Raw genomic sequence first — 20,761 nt, 5'->3', positions numbered from 1 at the left:
GAAGTGGAATCTTCATTGTCCATATAGACCACAAGCATCAGGTCAAGTACAGAGAGCAAACAGGATCTATTTTACAGGAAAAGGAAGTTGCCAGAATGCTACTATTTCAAGGAAAAAGTCTCAGGACTCATGTCTCACACTGTTAAGTAGATCTATCACCTGCAGGGATAGACTAGGACACACAGACCAGTAAGGAGCCCAGGGAGGAACCGAAGGCAGTAGGCCTCGGGGGTCAACCCGGTGGTGAAGACTTCCTTATAGAATTCCCCTTTTATTAGCTTATCCCTACCTAACTGGTCCTTAGGTGTCATAACACTGCAGATTAGGGAAAGTAAACTAAAAAAACTATACGATCACAGAGATTTTGAAACTAAAAACTATATGATCACATAGATCCTGAATATAAACTGTAGTATGGAAATATTGCTCTCCTGCTTCTCTCTTGCTCGCCTTCTTATGTTTGTGTTACAGATACAAGGACTGAAAAGCACTGCGACAACCAAGGCAACAGAAGCACCAAAGCACTGACATCTGAAGACATCTGCAGAACAACTGCTCAGGACTGGCAGACAACAACAATTCTTACTGTCTTCATTTACCTGATGACAAAAGGGACATCATATATCAAGCTACAATGTGCACTGCAGAAGCTTTGGACTCTAGAAAACAACAAAGAACTATTGCCCTTAAGAAGTTTTCTTTTGCCTGCAACTCAAAGTTGCAAGAATTCTGGCTATATGTTAAAGCACTCAAGCCAGATATATTTTGTAAATAGAAAACTGAGCATGATTTTAACTTTGTTATTATTATTGACAAATCTATTGTGAGAGTTATTAGAACTCTCAAAGGGGGAATTGTGGGAAAATAATTTTAAGTCATTGTTTTATTTCCTTTTAGTTCTAGCATATTTTGTGGATCATGTAGAAGCCAAATCAACAGTTACAAAAGTTACAATGCTAGTTAAATTCAAACTTCACATTAGACTTGTGGTTCCTGTATCTCATAAATATCAAAGGAAAGGGACAAGGTAACTCAGGGTATCATCTGTCTCTTTGCACCATTTGTCCCATTGTTTAAGGTGGCAATGGGTTTCAAGGTCTGAGTCAAGAAGGAATGCCAAGCATTAGAAGTGAACTCGTTTCTATGATAATGAAGGGGTCTGAGAAAGACTGTTATGTTAATGGGATTAAGGGTGGGTGAAATTCCAGGATCTGGTGTGGGGGCTGTTACATCCTTTCATGCTTTGATTGTCACCCGAGTGTTTTGTCTCTATCTGATTGGACTGCCCCCTAAAATGTGTATATTTACAATGTATTACAACTTTAAGTCAGACTTGATGACTGCAGCGCCCGTGCCAGTACGCTCTGACTTGCAGACTCGTTTCATCGTGTATCTACAATAAAGACTACTGCACAAGGATATCCAAGTCTCCTGGTCTTCTCTGGAAAAAGTTTACAACAATAGTTATCTAAAAGACACGTATGATTTCATTGAGAAGATTCGGGGCAAATCTTTCCCAGTACTATTTACAAATTCAGGGCACGGCGATGGGCAAGATGTTTACTCCTTCTTATGCTAACATTTATATGGCTCATTGGGAATATACGTTGCTATCCAAACTTACGGAGATTCCTATTCTTTACTTCAGGTACTTGGATGACATCTTTGGTGTCTGGCTCCACGGTTTGGAGTCGTTTAATTGCTTTGTTGCTCTAGCTAACACACATCATAGGACTATTAGACTTAAGGCACATATGCACAGTGATTCGGTCGATTTTTTGGACACTACGGTGTTCTTTTCTCCTACGTCTGAGGACAGTAAGACATTATTGACAAAAGTGTATTTCAAACCAACTGATACACATTGTCTTCTTCACAAACATAGTTTTCATCCTAGGCACACATTTGCAGGGTTGGTCAAATCCCAACTGATTCGGTTCCATAGAATTTGTTCCAGACGGGAGGATTTTGAAGGGGCCACTCGTACTCTTTTTAGAGCCCTTCGAATGAGAGGCTACTCCAAAAGGTTCCTCCGTAAAGTTAAAAATCACACTTTACATTATCTACACAGTCAGGGACCGACCGTGAAGCCCGACACCGAGGATGTCATCCCGTTTATTACCACGTATAACATCCGGTCTATAATAGTGAATTTTACCGTTAAAGATCATTTTCAGAAGGTTCAGAGTGAACACTCACCGCTGCAAAGATTTCACTTGGTTTCTGCCTACAGGAAGAACAAGAATTTGAAGGACCTCTTGGTCAGATCTTCTTTTTCCTCGGGATCCTGCTGCGGCATCTCCGATCTGGACGACGCATTTCCGTCAGCCGAAAGTCCTGTGGACCGGTCCTAGGGGACACGTTAGGGGGCAGGTCTTAGGTTTGGTTCTTTTGATTCCCTCAGAGAATCCCTTCATCCAAACTAGAGATGTATCCGGTACAGATAAAGCACTTCTGCCGAGTACGAGTATTATACGAGTAATACGAGTCAATATCTGTGCTCGGATTGAATGAAAATCATCATTGGGTATCTGATTGTGTCAGCGTTCTATGATAGGCTAGTCACAGCCCCTCCCCTACAGTGATAGGCTAGTCACAGCCCCTCTCCTACAGTGATAGGCTAGTCACAGCGCCCCTCCCCTACAGTGATAGGCTAGTCACAGCGCCCCTTCCCTACAGTGATAGGCTAGTCACAGCGCCCCTCCCCTACAGTGATAGGCTAGTCACAGCGCCCCTCCCCTACACACATACAGATGTATTGTGTTGCTGTGTCTCGCTCTGCTCACTCACAGTCACACACAGAACAGCTCTCTGTCTCTCCCTCAGTCACTCGGGTTCGCGGGTCTTTTCCGTTAACGTTTAGGGTTTCTTCAGCTTTTTACTTCGGGTTGTAACGTTAATAATACGTACATACTAACCAGTAGAGTTCTGGTAAACGTGGGTTCGTTCAGACGTGGTGCTTGCTTGGTAGAATGTGACTCGCATTGCGTCTCTGCCTGTCGGAGATTTTTTTTCTTTTTTAAACCTTCAGCTGTCTCTAACCAGTAACCAGACACTGAGTGTCTGACACGTTTTTGCTGTATTTCATAAAAACATAAAGGTAGTAAGCTAGTGTTATAAATAGTACAAATTAATTAATAAGCTACACACACACACACACACACTCACATACACACACCTGATGTGGAAATAAAAAAAGAACCAAAAAAATAAAAAAAAAATCACACTGATCATAAAACAATGAAAAGTTAAAAAAGAAAGTTATGTTGTTCATTACATTTTACTTCATAATTGCACTGCATTGTTTTGTTTTCATTGTTGCAAAACTTGTTCTGTAATATAGTTCGTTTGCTATCGTGATCAAAACCATTGATCTGAAGCTCAATCCTGATGCTGTCCTGTAAATATTTTTCTAATCAGCGATAAATATAACAATTTCTGATCAACCCATATCAATTGCATGCTTAAAATAACATACCGGTTAAAGCCCCGCCCATTTCAAGACACGCCCCGCCTGCTTCCGGGTTAGGTCCCACCCACTCCGAGTACAGATACAGATACAGATAATTCATATGGTTAACAGATACAGATACAGATACAGATAATGCTGTACTCACTCATCCCTAATCCAAACCTCACCTGAGAAGCCAGAATAGGCAATAATTTAAAGTCACCATCATGCATTTGTTTAGTCAAAATATTATCTTTTCCTACAAGACTTTTGACAATATGGTCATCCTTTATTTGCATTATGACATAATGACATTATCATATTATATAATAACATATTATTATATATTTTGGTAACTCAAAATCAAATTCTGGGACATCTGCCTCAAAGCCTAGATGTTCCTCTGGAATCAATGACATTGTCTGTAGGGTGAAATTTTCATATGGAAAGTAATATTTTCCTATGAACCGATCTGTCTCTGGTATTATACAAAGTAAAGTATCATTAATCGGACAAAGTGTTAACATGTGGTTATCATTAACAAAGATAGAACAGAGATTGAGAGTTGTGGTTCTCCTGTTTAAAACTATTACTCGTGTAAGATTATTGTGGACATGCACTAGGATGATATCACAAGCTTCATAGTTAGTGTGGGGTGATTATTTTTCCAAGGCATCACACTCACAAGTTCTTTCAGAACTGCACCACCTCACTTTTTATTGCCTCTATTAAGAACTGTACCTCATCTTTATTGCTTTTATTTTTTGCTCTTATTTTTTATTCTATTTGATCTTTTACTGTATGACATTTAGTGTGGACGGCAAAGTAAGAATTTCATTGTGCAGTGAAACATGCTTTCTGTCTGTGCAGATGACAAGAAACACTTTGAACTTGAACTAGATGTCTTACTGCTGCTAGTTGTGCAGTTGTGCTATTTTTTTATGAGGAATTGATAAGCAAACTTTGCTTCCTCTAAATCTTTGAACAATTTTTCCACAGATGAACTAAGCATGCTGTTGTTAGTTTTAAGGCGTACAATCTCATTCTGCATCCTAACCTTTTCTTCTTTCCAGAGTATTTCACTAGTCTGGTCATCTCTTTTAGAGATAATCCCATCATCTAGTCTAGATTGCAGTTGCTCATTTTCAGCCTTTAATTTTATTTATTTTTTATTATACCTTTATTTAACCAGGGATAAAATCACATTGAGATAAATATCTCATTTACAAGTGAGCCCTGGCCAAGGTAGCAGCACACAATAGACAACATCAAACAAATTAAGTACATAGAACAATAATCACAACACACACATTTCCAACAACAATAAAACAAGATTAAAACAAAATTAAGAACAAGTGCAGACAGTTTGGAATGTTCGGTTGAGATACAGCTTAATCTCATTCATTGAGATAAGTACGCTCAATTTCAATGATCTTTGAATCTCATTCCAAGCAGTTGATGCACTATAAGTAAAAGCAGTTTTTCCAAACTCTGTCTTCATTAAGGGAACATTCAAAAGAATATATCTACTTGAACGCAGATTATGCCCTTGACTACTGACAGTTAGTAGACTATTTATGTAAGAAGGAAGCTGGCCAACTATGGCCTTGTACACTAATATAAGCCAATGCTTGTATCTTCTTAAGTGAAGCGAAGGCCAACCTACCATTTCATACAGTACAGTGCACAGTGATGAGTATAATGATTGGTACGAGTTATAAATCTTAAAGCAGAGTGATAAACAGAGTCCAATGATTATAAAAGAGCCTTAGTGGTGTTTCTGTAAAAAACATCTCCATAATCTAAGACAGGTAAGAAGGTAGCTTCCACCAACTTTCTCTTTGCCGACTGTGAAAAACAAGCACTATTTCGAAAGTAAAACCCCAGTTGTAACCTTAGCTTAGGCAACAAATGTTTAACATGTAACTTAAATGATAAGTCCTCTTCCAACACAAAACCTAGATATTTATAGGAGGAAACTAGCTCTATAGAATTACCCTGTAGAGTGTAAAGCGACGGAAGAGAAGATACACACTTATATTTCCTCGAGAAGATCATATATTTTGTTTTCTTATCATTCAGAACTAATTTTAAAGAGATAAGGTTATGCTGAACTATTGCAAATGCTTCCTGCAACTTTAAGATGCAGCTATTAATGGATGGTGCAAAGCAATAAATGATGGTATCGTCAGCATATAAATGAATGCTTGCATCTAATAAATTATCACCAAGATTGTTTATATATAATGTAAACAACAGGGGACCCAAAATGGACCCCTGTGGCACGCCAGATTCAATACAAAGCTTGTCAGAGAGAAACCCCTTAAATTTGCACCCTTTGACACCTGTTCTTTAAGTGGTTCCTAATCCAACCTAATGCGGTTTCAGAAAGACCGATACTGTGTAGACGCGATAGGAGAATACCATGATTGTGACAGTGTCAAAAGCTTTAGCCAAATCAATAAACACTGCAGCACATGATCTTCCACTATCTAGGGCACAAGTAATGTCATTTAGAGCTTTCATAGTGGCAGTTACCGTACTATGATTCTTTCTGAAACCGGACTGATACCTGAACAAAATACTATTGCTAGATAAAAATTCCTTTAGCTGTTCACTGACAATAGATTCTAAAATTTTTGACTATCACTGATAACTTGGAAATCGGTCTATAATTATTTAAGATGGTTGGATCTCCACCTTTCAGCAGGGGAACAACCAAAGCAGATTTCCAGACATCAGGAATAACATTCTGATCCAATGATAAATTAAAAATATAAGATAGTGGGCCAGCAATAATCTCAGCAGCTAATTTTAAAAAATATGGCTCAATTTCATCAGGTCCTGCAGACTTCTTAATATCCAGGTTTTTTTAAAGCCTTTAAAACTTCACTTCTTGAAATAGTAGAAAATTTAAAAGTAGAGCTGTCTTCTCTCAGAAGCGGAGATGGATTTTGTATAACACTCAGAGGAATTTCATGAAAAATTGAACCTGAAGAAATGAAATGCTTATTAAAAACATTTACCATATCCGTCCTACTAGTAAGAAAGCTATCTTTTACTAAAATTTGATCAGGAAAATCATTATATAACGTGGAGGGAGAAAGTGATTTGATGGTCTTCCAAAATTTAATAGGGTTATTGAGATTTTGTGTGGTTTCATTTAGATAATATTCAGATTTCGATCTACGCATGAGAGCTGTACATTTGTTTCTCAATGTTCTAAATGCTACCCAATCTCTTTCTGTATCCGATTTCCTCGCTATGGCCCAAGCCAAATTTCTTTCATGAAGGAGGTCAGATAATTCATGTGAGAACCATGGGTTATCACGTCCCTTTACTCTGAATGTCCTAACAGGTGCATGCCTGTTTACAATCTTCAAAAATAAAGTGTGAAAATACTGCCATGCAGTGGACACATTAGGTATTAAAAACAATATATCCCAATCAGATGCAAACAAATGCAAAAAAAAAAAAAAAAAACCTTGTTTATCAAACAGTTTAAAAGCTCCTTTTTGTAATAAGTCTAGGTTTTACTTTGGGAATTTTACAATCCCTTATAACGACAACAGTACAATGATCACTGACATCATCAGGAAAAACCCCTGTATGTGTGTATTTATGGGGTTTGTTTGTTAGTATAATAATCTATTAAAGTGGCCTTACTTGGATTCTTATAATTTGGTCGTGTAGGTGATTCAATAAGTTGAGTAAAATTCACAGAGTCACTATATGCTTTAAACTGATCTGAGTTTGATGTTAACCAGTTCCAATTCAAATCCCCCAATATAACAAGGTCTTTTGAAAGCAGGTCAGATAAAACAGCTGACAGTGAGGTGAGAGCGTCACTGATGGCTGCTGGTGGTCTATAGCAACCAAACTATACATAAATGACAATCCTTTCCATATTCCAGATCAATAGCCAAAAGCTCAAACTGTTTAGGGATAGAAACTGATTTAAGAACAGTAACATGAAAGTTTGATTTGATATATCAACCCCACCCCCTTTACTTTTACGATCAGCCCGAAACACATTATACCCCTCTAATGCAATGTCGTGGCTTGAGATTGATTTTTTTAGCCACGTCTCAGAAATAACCAAAACATCAGCTTTGGTCATCTTGGCCCATATTTGTACTTGATCTAATTTTGACAACAGGCTACGAACATTTAAGTGTACAATACCAAGGCCTGATCTATTTGAAAAATCCAAAGGAGTTAAAACACTTCCAACTGGACCAGGATTTGGATTAATACCGGCCAGTAAAAGCAACAACATTATCAATTATCGCTTCCTTAGATTTTTTAATGAAGGATTACAAGGTGAGCTCTTTGTCCTTATGTCCATTAACACGGAATTACTAACAGCCCGAAATATGAAAATACTGTCCGTACATTTTGTTGGCAGATACATATGGAAGCGCAGCAAATGACTCGTCTTATCTTCCGCTTTCCTCGGTATGTCCCATAGACCGGGCATGAAGATCACCCCACAAAAAAGGAGCACTTTCATGATATCAACGTAGAAGTGAATATCGTGCAGACAAACTTCGAAACAAGCTCGCTCAGACAGATGTAATTCCACGACCCTTGGCTGCAGAGATCCCCGCCGCTACAATGACCTGTGAGCTCCAGTTAGTTTAATATCTGGGAGTTCTTCACGAAACAGCCGTAACTTTCCATTCACCGATGTTTAACACAACCGCTTTCCAAAGCGAGTCCCGGGGTAGTGCAACAGATAGCACGCTTCACCCAACGCGGTCCGACTCCAATCCAGACTCAATGAGTCCGATTTCAAAGCGGCTTCTTACAATAAACACTCACTTTTAAAATACAAGATGTACAAGGTGTAAAAAATGTACAACTTGTATTAAAAAAAAACCAAACAAACTGCAGACTAACAAATCAGACAAGACAAACACAGTGCTGCCATCTTGGATTAATGCATCTAAAGTCTTTCTAGTGACTTTGTACGATGCAAGAACTGCTTGCAGTGCATTGGCAATTTTTCCTTTTGTGTTCTTGGGCATTTTAGAGTCATTTTCAAACTTAGAAATAGCCCTCGTACTCATACGGTTTATCAACAACGTTCTCTATTCCATCAAACATTCCCTGAGAACCGTGTTTAGAGACGTACTTAACAATCAGCATTTTTACAAACTCTAAACCTTTCTTAAATCGTATACACAGTTTCTGTGACTACAGGCTAGCTAGTTAACTGTTAGTCAAATAGACTAACTGTTATCCACAGCTCCAGTACTTCAGACACAAACAAACAAAACAGCCACAAAACGTCGGGCTTTTAAACTCAAAAGTCTCCCTGCTTTGGACACAGACACACTGCATCTGGCCTCGAGTTCAACTAAAGTAACACTCACAAACACTCACAACCACTCACTCACATTCACAAACACTCACTCACACTCATAAACACTCATAAACACTCATAAACACTCACTCACAAACACAAACACTCACAAACACTCACAACACTCAAACAAAAACACTCACAAACAAAAACACTCACAACACTCAAACAAAAACACTCACAACTCACAAACAAAAACACTCACAAACATACACAAACAATAACACAAATAACACTCACAACCAAGCACAAACAAAAACACTCAACACTCAAACAAAAACACTCACAACACACAAACAAAAACACTCACACCTCACAAACACTCACACCTCACAAACAAAAACACTCACACCTCACAAACAAACACTCACACCTCACAAACAAAAACACTCACACCTCACAAACAAAAACACTCACAACACTCAAACAAAAACACAACACTCAAACAAAAACACTCACACCTCACAAACAAAAACACTCACAACACTCAAACAAAAACACTCACAACACTCAAACAAAAACACACACCTCACAAACAAAAATACTCACAACTCACAAACAAAAACACTCACACCTCACAAACAAAAACAGCATGCTTAGTTCAGACATGGAAACATTGTTTAAAGATTTAGAGGAAGCAAAGTTTAGTTGTCAATTCCTGATAAAAAAAACAAAAACAAAAAAAAACTGCACAACTAGCAGCAGTAAGTTTGTATATAGCATGTTGTGTAATCAAATTCCTGAAATGTTAGAAAGTAATGAGAACTCGGAAAGAGATTCTCAGTAAGTCAGCAGTCAATATTCTGACTCTACAGTTAGATTTCCTATGGCACCAATTCACTCAACTACAACTGTGTGCTCTGTAGAGTTTAAAGCAATAACACGAGGTAGTGTGGTTTTGTCCGACGTACTGAGACATTGTTTTAAACTAATGTTTTAAGTCCAAAAGTGCTGTGGCTAAGAAGACTGTTTTAAAATATAACAAAAAAACCTGATGTACTGAGGTTTTGTCCGACTTACTGTGAATGTGTTACATTTTAAACTGTTTGTTTGTTAGTGTTTGTGAGGTGTGAGTGTTTTTGTTTGAGTGTTGTGAGTGTTTTTGTTTGTGAGGTGTGAGTGTTTTTGTTTTTGAGGTGTGAGTGTTTTTCTTTGTGTGTTGTGAGTGTTTTTGTTTGTGAGGTTTGAGTGTTTTGGTTTGTGAGGTGTGAGTGTTTTTGTTTGAGTGTTGTGAGTGTTTTTGTTTGTAAGGTGTGAGTGTTTTTGTTTGAGTGTTGTGAGTGTTTTTGTTTGTGAGGTGTGAGTGTTTGTGAGGTGTGAGTGTTTTGTTTGAGTGTTGAGTGTTTTTGTTTGTGAGGTGTGAGTGTTTGTTTGTGAGGTGTGAGTATTTTTGTTTGCGAGGTGTGAGTGTTTGTGACGTGTGACAAAAAAAACACTATCATCAGCTGAAATGACAGAAACTGCATTATTTTATGTGTCAGTTCTGCCCTTATACAATAGACAGTATATTGTATTGATCATAGATCGTGTTTTGCACTGTAGTTTCTTTTAGATCCTCTCTAAATTTTTGTTTTGTTGGGTTTAGTAAAACACACAATTGGCAAAACGGTTAATTTCATGCTCAAAATCACACATTGTAAACTAAACCCCAAAAATAATTTTCAAAATACAATAATAAACCAACACAATACACTTTGTCTAACAAAACACTGCAAACACGTTTCAAAATCAAATAATTATTCAAAACACTAACACGTTTAGCTAAAGTCCCTAAAGCTAAAGCTATTTTTGGTACTTATAAAAGGTTTTATAAAGTATCTGCCATTGAAAGGATTGTGGGAGAAGTTAAAAATGTCAATTGGAAACATGTGTACAGTGGCCACAACCCAGGAGCTTCCTTGGATGTTTTTATGAGTATGCTTTTGAGCATTGTTAATAAATATGCACCGATGAAAAATATGGTAAGAAAAACACATACTGCAAGGTGGATTGATTCAACATTGAAAAATATGATGACGCAAAGAGATGAGGCTAAACAAGTGGCTGTGAAAACAAGATTATTAGAGGACAGATTAAAATATTGTAAATTAAGGAACCAAGTTACTAAAATGAATAAAAGGAAAAAGAAAGAGTATTACAAAAACAGAATTGATAGTGTTAAACATGATGGTAATAAGCTTTGGCATATCTTAAATGAAATTCTGGGTAGAAATAGAAATGCATCCCCTTCTTTTGTAGAGTCTGATGGAGGTTTTATAACAGAATCTAAAGATATTGCAGACTATTTTAATGATTATTTTATAAATAAAGTTAGTAATTTAAGAAAAGGTTTTGGAACACAAGATTTTAATTACTGTGAACTGATCAAAAAGGAAATCATGGCTAATAAAATGTGTAACTTTAACTTTAATTGTGTGCAAACTGCAGAAGTGATGGCCCTGTTAAAGTCTCTTCCAACATATGGTAGTCCAGGCACAGACAACTTGGACAGCCTAGTATTGAATAAAACAGCCGAATATATTGCTGATCCGTTGTGTCATATATTTAATCAGTGTATAGTGAGTGGGATTTATCCCACTCTGTGGAAGGAAGGGAAAATTATTCCATTGATAAAAGACAATCGATTATCTTATAATGGGCAAAACTGCAGACCTATAAGTATTTTGCCTGCACTCAGTAAAGTTATGGAAAGGATTATTCGTACACAAATTAGTAAATATTTCCAGAAAAATAATTTGATGACTATGTTTCAGCATGCATATAGAAAGGCACATTCTACATGTACGGCTCTCACACAGATGACTGATGGATGGCTTAGAAGTATGGATAATTCTGAATTAGTTGGTGTGGTCTTCAGTGCCGCTTTTGATGTAATAGACCACAATATTTTAATTAAGAAATTGAAGAGCTATGGCTTCACTCCTTCTGCTATTGCACTGATGAAAAGTTATCTTTCCTACAGAACTCAGCGGGTTTTTTATAATGGTTCTTTATCTAATTATAAAGCTTTAGCATGCGGTTTACCACAAGGAAGTTGTTTGGGTCCTCTTTTGTTTTCTGTTTTTATTAATGATTTGCCCTTAACTGTTAAAAAAGCATCAATGACAATGTTTGCAGATGACTCAACTGTTTACTATGCTTCAGATTCATGTGATAAAATTAATCATGTTCTTTCTAGAGAATTAGATTCGGTGTATGAGTGGGTTAGTGGAAACAAATTAGTATTAAATATATCCAAAACTAAAAGTATGATTATTGGATCAAAACAAAAATTGATGCTTGGATCGGAATTAAAGTTACATATAGCCAGGCAAAGAATACAACAAGTAGAGAAGGCTAAACTGTTGGGTTTGGTTATTGATAGTAGTCTTTCTTGGACAGATCACATAAATACTATTGTTAACAGAATGGGATGCGGCATTGCAGTAACAAAAAAATGTTGCCATTATGTAAATCGGGACACTTTAAAAATAATTACAGAGTCATTATATTATGTCATTTGTCATACTGTACTGAGGTGTGGTCCTCTGCATCTAAAAAGGACTTGACAAAAATACAAATTGTGCAAAATAAAGCAGCAAGACTTGTTCTGGGCTGCTCAATTAAAACAAGTAGAGATCAGATGTATTCTACTCCTTCATGGCTCACTTTAAACCAAAGAATAACAGTTACTTTAAGCACCATGATATATAATACATTGACAATGAAAATGCCTATTTCTCTGTTTAATCAAATAGTGTACTGTAATTCTGTGCACGATCATAACACCAGAAAGGCAAATAAAGGTCATATAATGACTCCCCACCCAAAAACTAATTTTATGAAGAAAACTGTCCTGTATAGAGCTATTGTCATCTGGAATAACATTCCCATTGAAGTTCGTCAGCTTCATAATAAGCTGTTATTTAAAAGTAGTCTACGGTGTTATGTGTTGATGTAGGTTTTTATATGTCTTGATTAATGTAATTATAAATCATATTGTATTTATGTCTAGTCCTGTTATGAATCAAAACCAGATTTTATGTATGTATGAGTATGCGTATGTGTATGTATGTGTATATATATGTAATGTGTATAGGTGTATATATATCAATTGTGATGATTGAAATGTTGTTGTTGTAGTGTTTGGACCCCAGGAAGACTAGCTGATTGCGCAGACTTTCAGCTAATGGGATCCATATAAATAAACAAATAAACGTTCTCTTCCAACAGGAACATTTAGTCAATCATAACACAATGACAAAAAAAACACTATCATCAGCTGAAATGACAGAAACTACATTATTTTATGTGTCAGTTCTTCCCTTATACAATAGACAGTATATTGTATTGATCATAGGTCGTGTTTTGCACTGTAGTTTCTTTTGAAGCCTCTCTACATTTTTGTTTTGTTGGGTTTAGTAAATGCATGCATTTTGTTTCTTTTGCTGCAGAAATTCAATACAAAAAACGAATGACCATCTCAGAGTAGCTTTATAAAATGTACAGTTTATGTAAAATACAGACACAGAATTGCTGCAGTAAAGACTTTATTTGCAAAAGGACATTACTGCAAGATATACAAACAGAAAAAGCACCAGAATTATAGTACTGTAAAAAAAACAAAGTAATCTTCTAATCTGCCCGGGCTTCTGCATTTGGCCACATTCTGAGGTAGACGTTGAATCCTTAGAGGGACAAAATACAGTTACATATTAGAGACCGGAGGCATACAGTCACTCTAGTACAGTAAATGGTCAAATTATTTACACTTTGCTGTAGGAGAAGCAAAATCCTACCTGTTGGTTTCTCTGAAAATACTGACAATGGATGCCACTGTGTCCCGGCTGAGATTTGGCTGTACTCGTTCACCAGCCTCTCTGTATGATAGCCCGTGGTTTATGACATGGTCAATGAGAGTAGCTCTTATTTGATCAGTTACCCTACAGTAGCTCTGGTCCTTCTTTGAGCGCCACCACACATTCTAACTCCTCTCCCTTGTCCTGGTACTCGTCTTCCTCTCCCTCGTGCAGACATTTTTTTTTCCTTCTTTCTTTCTTTCTTTCTTTCTTTCTTTCTTTCTTTCTTTCTTTCTTTCCCTCTTTGTGTTGCTCTAGATTGTTCCTTTTCCACACAAGATCAGCCCAAAGAGTCCTCTTTTAGAACATATGAGCATGCGATTGAACAAACCTCAACACCTGAGTGTGGGTCCTAGATGGAAATCAGCAGTGGTTTATATATTTGCATAACTGCAATAAGCTGTTTCTCATTAGCAATGGAATAAAATACAGGGAATATATTTGTGTTTCAATTCACAATATGAACAGCTGTTGACTTTGACTTTAGTCTATATAAGTTATGTTTAGAACATGATGTTATCTGTTCTGACATACAGTGTGAAAGCATTTGTAAATTTGACTGTAAAATGACATTGTTTTGGTCTTGGTTGAGTTTGTGTGTAAAAGAAGTTCAAGCATTTTAAATTGGTGTTAACTGTATGCATTTTGTATCAAAGCAACAAGAAATGTGTTAATTGTATAGCCTACAAAGACGGATGTTGTGCTAACCGTGTTAAGAGTTTAAGCACTCACAAATATACACAAACAATAACACAAATAACACTCACAACCACTCAAACAAAAACACTCACAACACTCAAATATAAACACTCACAACCACTCACAAACATACACAAACAATAACACAACACTCACAACCAAGCACAAACAAAAACACTCAACACTCATACAAAAACACTCACAAAACACAAACAAAAACACTCACAACTCACAAACAAAAACACTCACAACTCACAAACAAAAACACTCACAACACTCAAACAAAAACACTCACACCTCGCAAACAAAAATACTCACACCTCACAAACAAACACTCACACCTCACAAACAAAAACACTCACAACACTCAAACAAAAACACTCACACCTCACAAACAAAAACACTCACACCTCACAAACAAAAACACTCACAACACTCAAACAAAAACACTCACACCTCGCAAACAAAAATACTCACAACTCACAAACAAAAACACTCACAACACTCAAACAAAAACACTCACAACTCACAAACAAAAACAATCACAACACTCAAACAAAAACACTCACACCTCGCAAACAAAAATACTCACACCTCACAAACAAACACTCACACCTCACAAACAAAAACACTCACAACACTCAAACAAAAACACTCACAACACAAACAAAAACACTCACAACACTCAAACAAAAATACTCACACCTCACAAACACTAACAAACAAACAGTTTAAAATGTAACACATTCACAGTAAGTCGGACAAAACCTCAGTACATCAGGTTTTTTTGTTATATTTTAAAACAGTCTTCTTAGCCACAGCACTTTTGGACTTAAAACATTAGTTTAAAACAATGTCTCAGTACGTCGGACAAAACCACACTACCTCGTGTTATTGCTTTAAACTCTACAGAGCACACAGTTGTAGTTGAGTGAATTGGTGCCATAGGAAATCTAACTGTAGAGTCAGAATATTGACTGCTGACTTACTGAGAATCTCTTTCCGAGTTCTCATTACTTTCTAACATTTCAGGAATTTGATTACACAACATGCTATATACAAACTTACTGCTGCTAGTTGTGCAGTTTTTTTTTTGTTTTTTTTTATCAGGAATTGACAACTAAACTTTGCTTCCTCTAAATCTTTAAACAATGTTTCCATGTATGAACTAAGCATGCTGTTGTTTGTTCTAAGGAGTGTTCTAATCTCATTCTGCATAATAACCATTTCTTCTTTCTAGAGTATTTCAATAGTCGTCATTTTCAGCCTTTATGCATTTAAAGTCTTTCTAGTGACTTTGTACGATGCAAGAACTGCTTGCAGTGCATTGGCAATTTTTCCTTTTGTGTTCTTGGGCATTTTAGAGTCATTTTCAAACTTAGAAATAGCCCTCGTACTCATACGGTTTATCAACAACGTTCTCTATTCCATCAAACATTCCCTGAGAACCGTGTTTAGAGACGTACTTAACAATCAGCATTTTTACAAACTCTAAACCTTTCTTAAATCGTATACACAGTTTCTGTGACTACAGGCTAGCTAGTTAACTGTTAATCTTAATCTTCGATCTGAACCGTAGATCTTAATGAAGAACAAGTAGTTTATCCCAACGTGGCAGTGACAAAATACATGAAGTACTTTGGGTTCATCAGCGTCAGTAAGAACACAGGACAAGTCCTGCTCAAGCATTTTATACTGTTTTCCTTTCTGTAGTTTAAATGGTGTTTCCCTTTAAATGTGTATTGTACGTGAGAACTGAGTGTCTTCCAAATGGCTGGGATACACAATGTTATCTAGCCGGATGACTTTAAATGTTTATTGTGCATGAGAACTGAGTGTCTCCCAAACAGTGAGTGTCTTTAAGTGTTTATCGTGGTCAGATAGACCTTGACTTGGTATTACAGTTATCACCCAAATGGTCACTTTAAATGGTAATCGCGGTCACAGACCCTGTCGCTGCTGCTCCCATACTTACGATTTAATCAAGTTTTATTCATTTAGAGATCTAAACGTTTTACCTTATGATACTTAAACCTTTTTGGAAATGAGCTCGTTTCGACGTGTATCTTGGAGTGGAATCTGGGTACATTTATCTGTAATTTCTTACAATAGGAATATTAAGAAAGAAAGATAATTAAATGTGATGTAGTATGTAGATGATGGCTCTGAGGGTCTGTAGACAATAATTACTTATAATTAATTAGCTGCACCTTCACCCTTATCTAATTTCACCTTATTTCTTTTTGTGTGAAATAGATTTCTGAAACAAGATTCAACATTTTGCTGGTTTCAGATGAGAGACTGGAGACACTGGACCTCCCCCTGCCCTCTGCTCCACACACTCCACCCTTTCAACACAGGAAAGTCATACCCTGGTATTTCTGGGAACTCATGAATAGCAAAAATTTGAGATTACATTATCCAATTATTTGAGCACTTTTCTTGGTTCCTTATGAATATTCAATAATATGTAAATTGACAACACCCATTTCTGAGTATATATTCATCTTGAACCGTGTTGCATCTTTAGAGGAGACTTTTCTTCAACTCTCTCTGCAGCACTTCATCCTTTAATAGATAGATCTCTGCTTGAGTGCAGATTGTAGCTGACTTCATTCTCTCTCCAGCTCTGAGGAACCTCCACAATAGAGACGGACCAAACGTCTGTGGTGCAGAAGCAACCTGAGCAGGTGAGTAGCATCTGTATCATGTTCTCACGCAGCTTTAACACAGTTTGGTGTTTTAGATTTAAATTCAGGTTTGATTTCTCACTTCCACATTCGTCCTCTTTATCACATGCAGTCAAATGCTGTTTGATACTTATTATGAAAATAAAATACAAACAGACACGACGTGGAATAAACTGTACAATAACTGGAATTAGCTGTAGAAGGAAAATATATATTGACAAATATAGAAAACTATAGTGTATGAATGTACTACAACCGCTGAGATGAATATGGCATCTGTTTCTGAGTAAGGAGCAAAAGGTGTGCAGTTTTAGTGAATATTTGTACAGTGAGCTGTGTACAAGTCCAGTTGAGGTTTAGCTTTAGTTTGGAGAAGAACCACAGAGCAGCAGAAGAACCACAGAGCAGCAGCAGAACCACAGAGTCAGGGTTCGAGCAGTGTTGCAGTGAGACAGACTGGGAAGATGGTCTGTGTCATGATTTATGTGCAACAAAAGCCATTAAAAATGTGCAATAAAGGTGTGAACAGGAGCTGGTGTTAGGTGTGCAGTGTCTGTTCTCAACACATCCTTTATTCAAACTGAACAAAGAATTATTATGAGAGTGGGGTTTAATCCCCTCATGTACTGTCTAAAGCCCCAGGTCTTATGAAGACAAACCATTTTACACCACAAATAAAGTGCAAGACATATCAGTACCAGTACCGTCTGTCCGTTAGAGCTTATTTTACACGTTTACACGTTAAAACCTACGTGTCGAGCTGTTAAACAGAACAGTACCTTTACCGTTCAGCAGGTGGCACTGTTGTTACTACACGGACATTGGACAGTCGTTCATTCATTGGGACAGTTGGTGAGGTAATAATAATTACCCCCACATCCCTTCGAACCCCAGTAATGCCCCTAATCATGAGATGAGGTCACAGACAAAAGGCAACATGAAATCAGCTCAGGATTCCAGCATGCAAAATATATTCAGTAGATATTAGGAAGTGAGATAATTAAGATGTTGTTAGCGTTACACACAAACACACACACACACACACACACACACACACACACACACACACACACACACACTTACTTATATTCATTCCATTATCTAACATGTTTTTCTACAATTAGGATGAATGAAAGTCAACATTTCTTCTGTCCTGCATGTAAAATATTTTTAGTCTCCTTTCATACAGCAGCTCGGTCCTGTGCTCCTCCACACGCCTGCTGATTTCACCCCGTAGTCACACTGAGAGATGAGTGAAATACCACGATCCCCTCTAACCTCTAGGGCTGTTCCTGCTGAACTGATGGGATTTAACACTTTAATCAGATACAGATACAGATACAGGATCTACAGTGTCATTCATTTAATAATCTATTAGAATAAGATGTTCTTGTGAATAAAAAACAAGCTGCATCAGGAGCAGAAAAGTCACTTCATCTGACTCTGATCTCATGTGTTTTCAGATAAAGTCACAGTTTGGAGAAATGGAAAACAGCACAGGGAGACACAGAGAGACACCAGGATTGTCCCCAACAACTGTGTTCACAAATAAGGATTCGGATTTCTACCGAATCCCAGCTCTAATCTACATTGACCAAACCTTTCTGGCTTTTGCTGAGAAGCGAACCTCAATCAAGGATGAGCATGCGAAAGTGCTGGTCCTCAACAGGGGAAAGCGGCAGAATGGAAGTGTTCAGGTGATAATGCTGAAGCAGACACGGCTAGCTTTCATTTAAAAATGCTCTAATCCAAGTTTTAATATCATGGCCATTGATTTGCTCATTTTCTTTTCAGTGGTCAGGTGTTGAGGAGCTCAAAGAAGCAAAGATGCTGGATCATCGCACCATGAACCCGTGTCCTGTCTATGACGAAAAAAACAAACGTCTCTTTCTGTTCTTTATCTGTGTGCGTGGTAGTATCACTGAGCAAGAGCAGATAAAGTCAGGTAATAACGCTGCTAGGTTATGTTACATTACTAGCAGTGACAGTGGTGAGACTTGGTCAGAATTGACAGATTTGACAGAAAGCGTGATTGGTGATGAGATCCATAATTGGGCCACGTTCGGTGTAGGACCTGGACACGGCCTTCAGATGAAGGATGGTGGCAGACTCATCGTTCCTGCTTACGCTTATTATAAATATACGTCTTGTACTAAACCCTATTCTTTTGCATTCTATAGTGACGATCATGGCTCTAACTGGAGCGTTGGAAATAAATTAAGTGACGAGTCCATTGAGTGTGAGATGGCAGAGGTGAATAGCGAGGGCAAGAACGTGTTATACTGCAGTGCAAGAAGCACTGAGGGTCATAGAGTGGAGGCTTTTAGTGAGGACAAAGGAGAGAGTTTTCAAAAAATCAGAAGTAATGGGAGAAGTAATGAGAAATTGGTGGAGCCCCCTAGTGGCTGCCAGGGGAGTGTAGTGAGCTTCCAGCATGGAACTGAAACATGGCTCATGTTTTCACACACAACTGACAAAAAGGAGAGAAAGAATCTTGGGATTTATTTGAATAAGACTCCTAAAAATCCCGCAGGATGGGCTGAACCATACATCATCAATCACGGCACCAGTGGATACTCTGATGTGGTTCAGTGTGACCAGGAGAACTTTGCTTGCCTCCTGGAGCGTACGACGGATAACTCCAAAGAAATCGTTTTTGTGGAGTTTAAGCTCAGCGATATGCCAAATCTGTAGATGTATTTACCTGCGTAGTAAAAATAACCGACTTTACACCTGAAACAGAACAGAACTCAGGACAGAGGCGAGGCGACTGATGCTGAACTTCTCAGTGACAGACACGGGGTTCAGAAACACACACACCTTCAGTTACAGTTTATTTACCAAGATTTATGACCATGAGTAAAAAAAATGACTTGCTTTTTGTGTCAGAGATGAGAACAGATCGACTTAAAGACAGACAGAGATTAAAGCAGAGGTTTAACCTTCTGACTACTGAAAATCCTGCAGTTATTACAGGGCTGTGAAAACATCTATAACCACTGTATCTGTGTTCATTTCCATCTCTCACTCTTCATTACGTACTTCACGATCGAGCTTTCTCAGTAATTGGGCCACAGCTTTGGAATGATTTGCCAATAGAATTAAGATTATCACCCTCTCTGTCCATCTTTAAGTCCCTTTTAAAAACGTATCTCTTTTCCTCGGCATTTCTATAGTTTTCCTTTTCATTTTCTTCTTACTTTTGTTTAATTCTATTTTGCTTTTTATTATTATCTCCTGTCTTAATATCTTTTTATTTTTTCTGAGTATTTTTTTATTAACACTTTTTTATTGTACAGCACTTTGGTCAGACCTGTGGCTGTTTTAAATGTGCTTTATAAATAAAGTGATGAAAGTGATGATGACTTCCTGTTTGACTCTTTTTTAAATGTATGTTAGTCCTTATTACAGAGCGTCAGAGACATTTACTGAACTACTGACCGTGTACAATAACGACAATAAAGACTTATAAATGTTCAAACAAATAAATCTTCTGTTACAAAGAAAAATAATACAGACAGATTATAATTTTATTTTATTATTAATATTATTTTATTTTTACTTCTATTTTGGTTAAAAAAAAAAACTCCCAGCACATTAAAAAAGAAACATTCAACATTCAATCATAAAATAGACGACTGTATAAAAGAGACAAGAAAAGTGTCATCAGTAGTGTTTACATGCAGCTCGGTGTGTTCACAGCTCACACACACAC

General features: G+C 37.2%; 1 protein-coding gene across 1 annotated transcript; it reads left to right on the top strand.

Moving 5' to 3' along the window:
* Window positions 1-16,596: 16,596 nt before the first annotated feature.
* On the top strand, window positions 16,597-20,405 carry LOC132861470 (sialidase-3-like). Its single transcript, XM_060893004.1, has 3 exons — window positions 16,597-17,046; window positions 18,510-18,743; window positions 18,841-20,405. Exons 2-3 carry the CDS (start codon window positions 18,531-18,533, stop codon window positions 19,738-19,740), a joined length of 1,113 nt encoding a protein of 370 aa, XP_060748987.1. The 5' UTR covers window positions 16,597-17,046; window positions 18,510-18,530; the 3' UTR covers window positions 19,741-20,405.
* Window positions 20,406-20,761: the final 356 nt, after the last annotated feature.

The sequence above is a fragment of the Tachysurus vachellii genome, chromosome 18, assembly GCF_030014155.1.
Source record: "Tachysurus vachellii isolate PV-2020 chromosome 18, HZAU_Pvac_v1, whole genome shotgun sequence".
Taxonomy (NCBI): Eukaryota; Metazoa; Chordata; class Actinopteri; order Siluriformes; family Bagridae; genus Tachysurus; species Tachysurus vachellii.
This window is presented reverse-complemented; position numbering and strand designations above follow the sequence as displayed.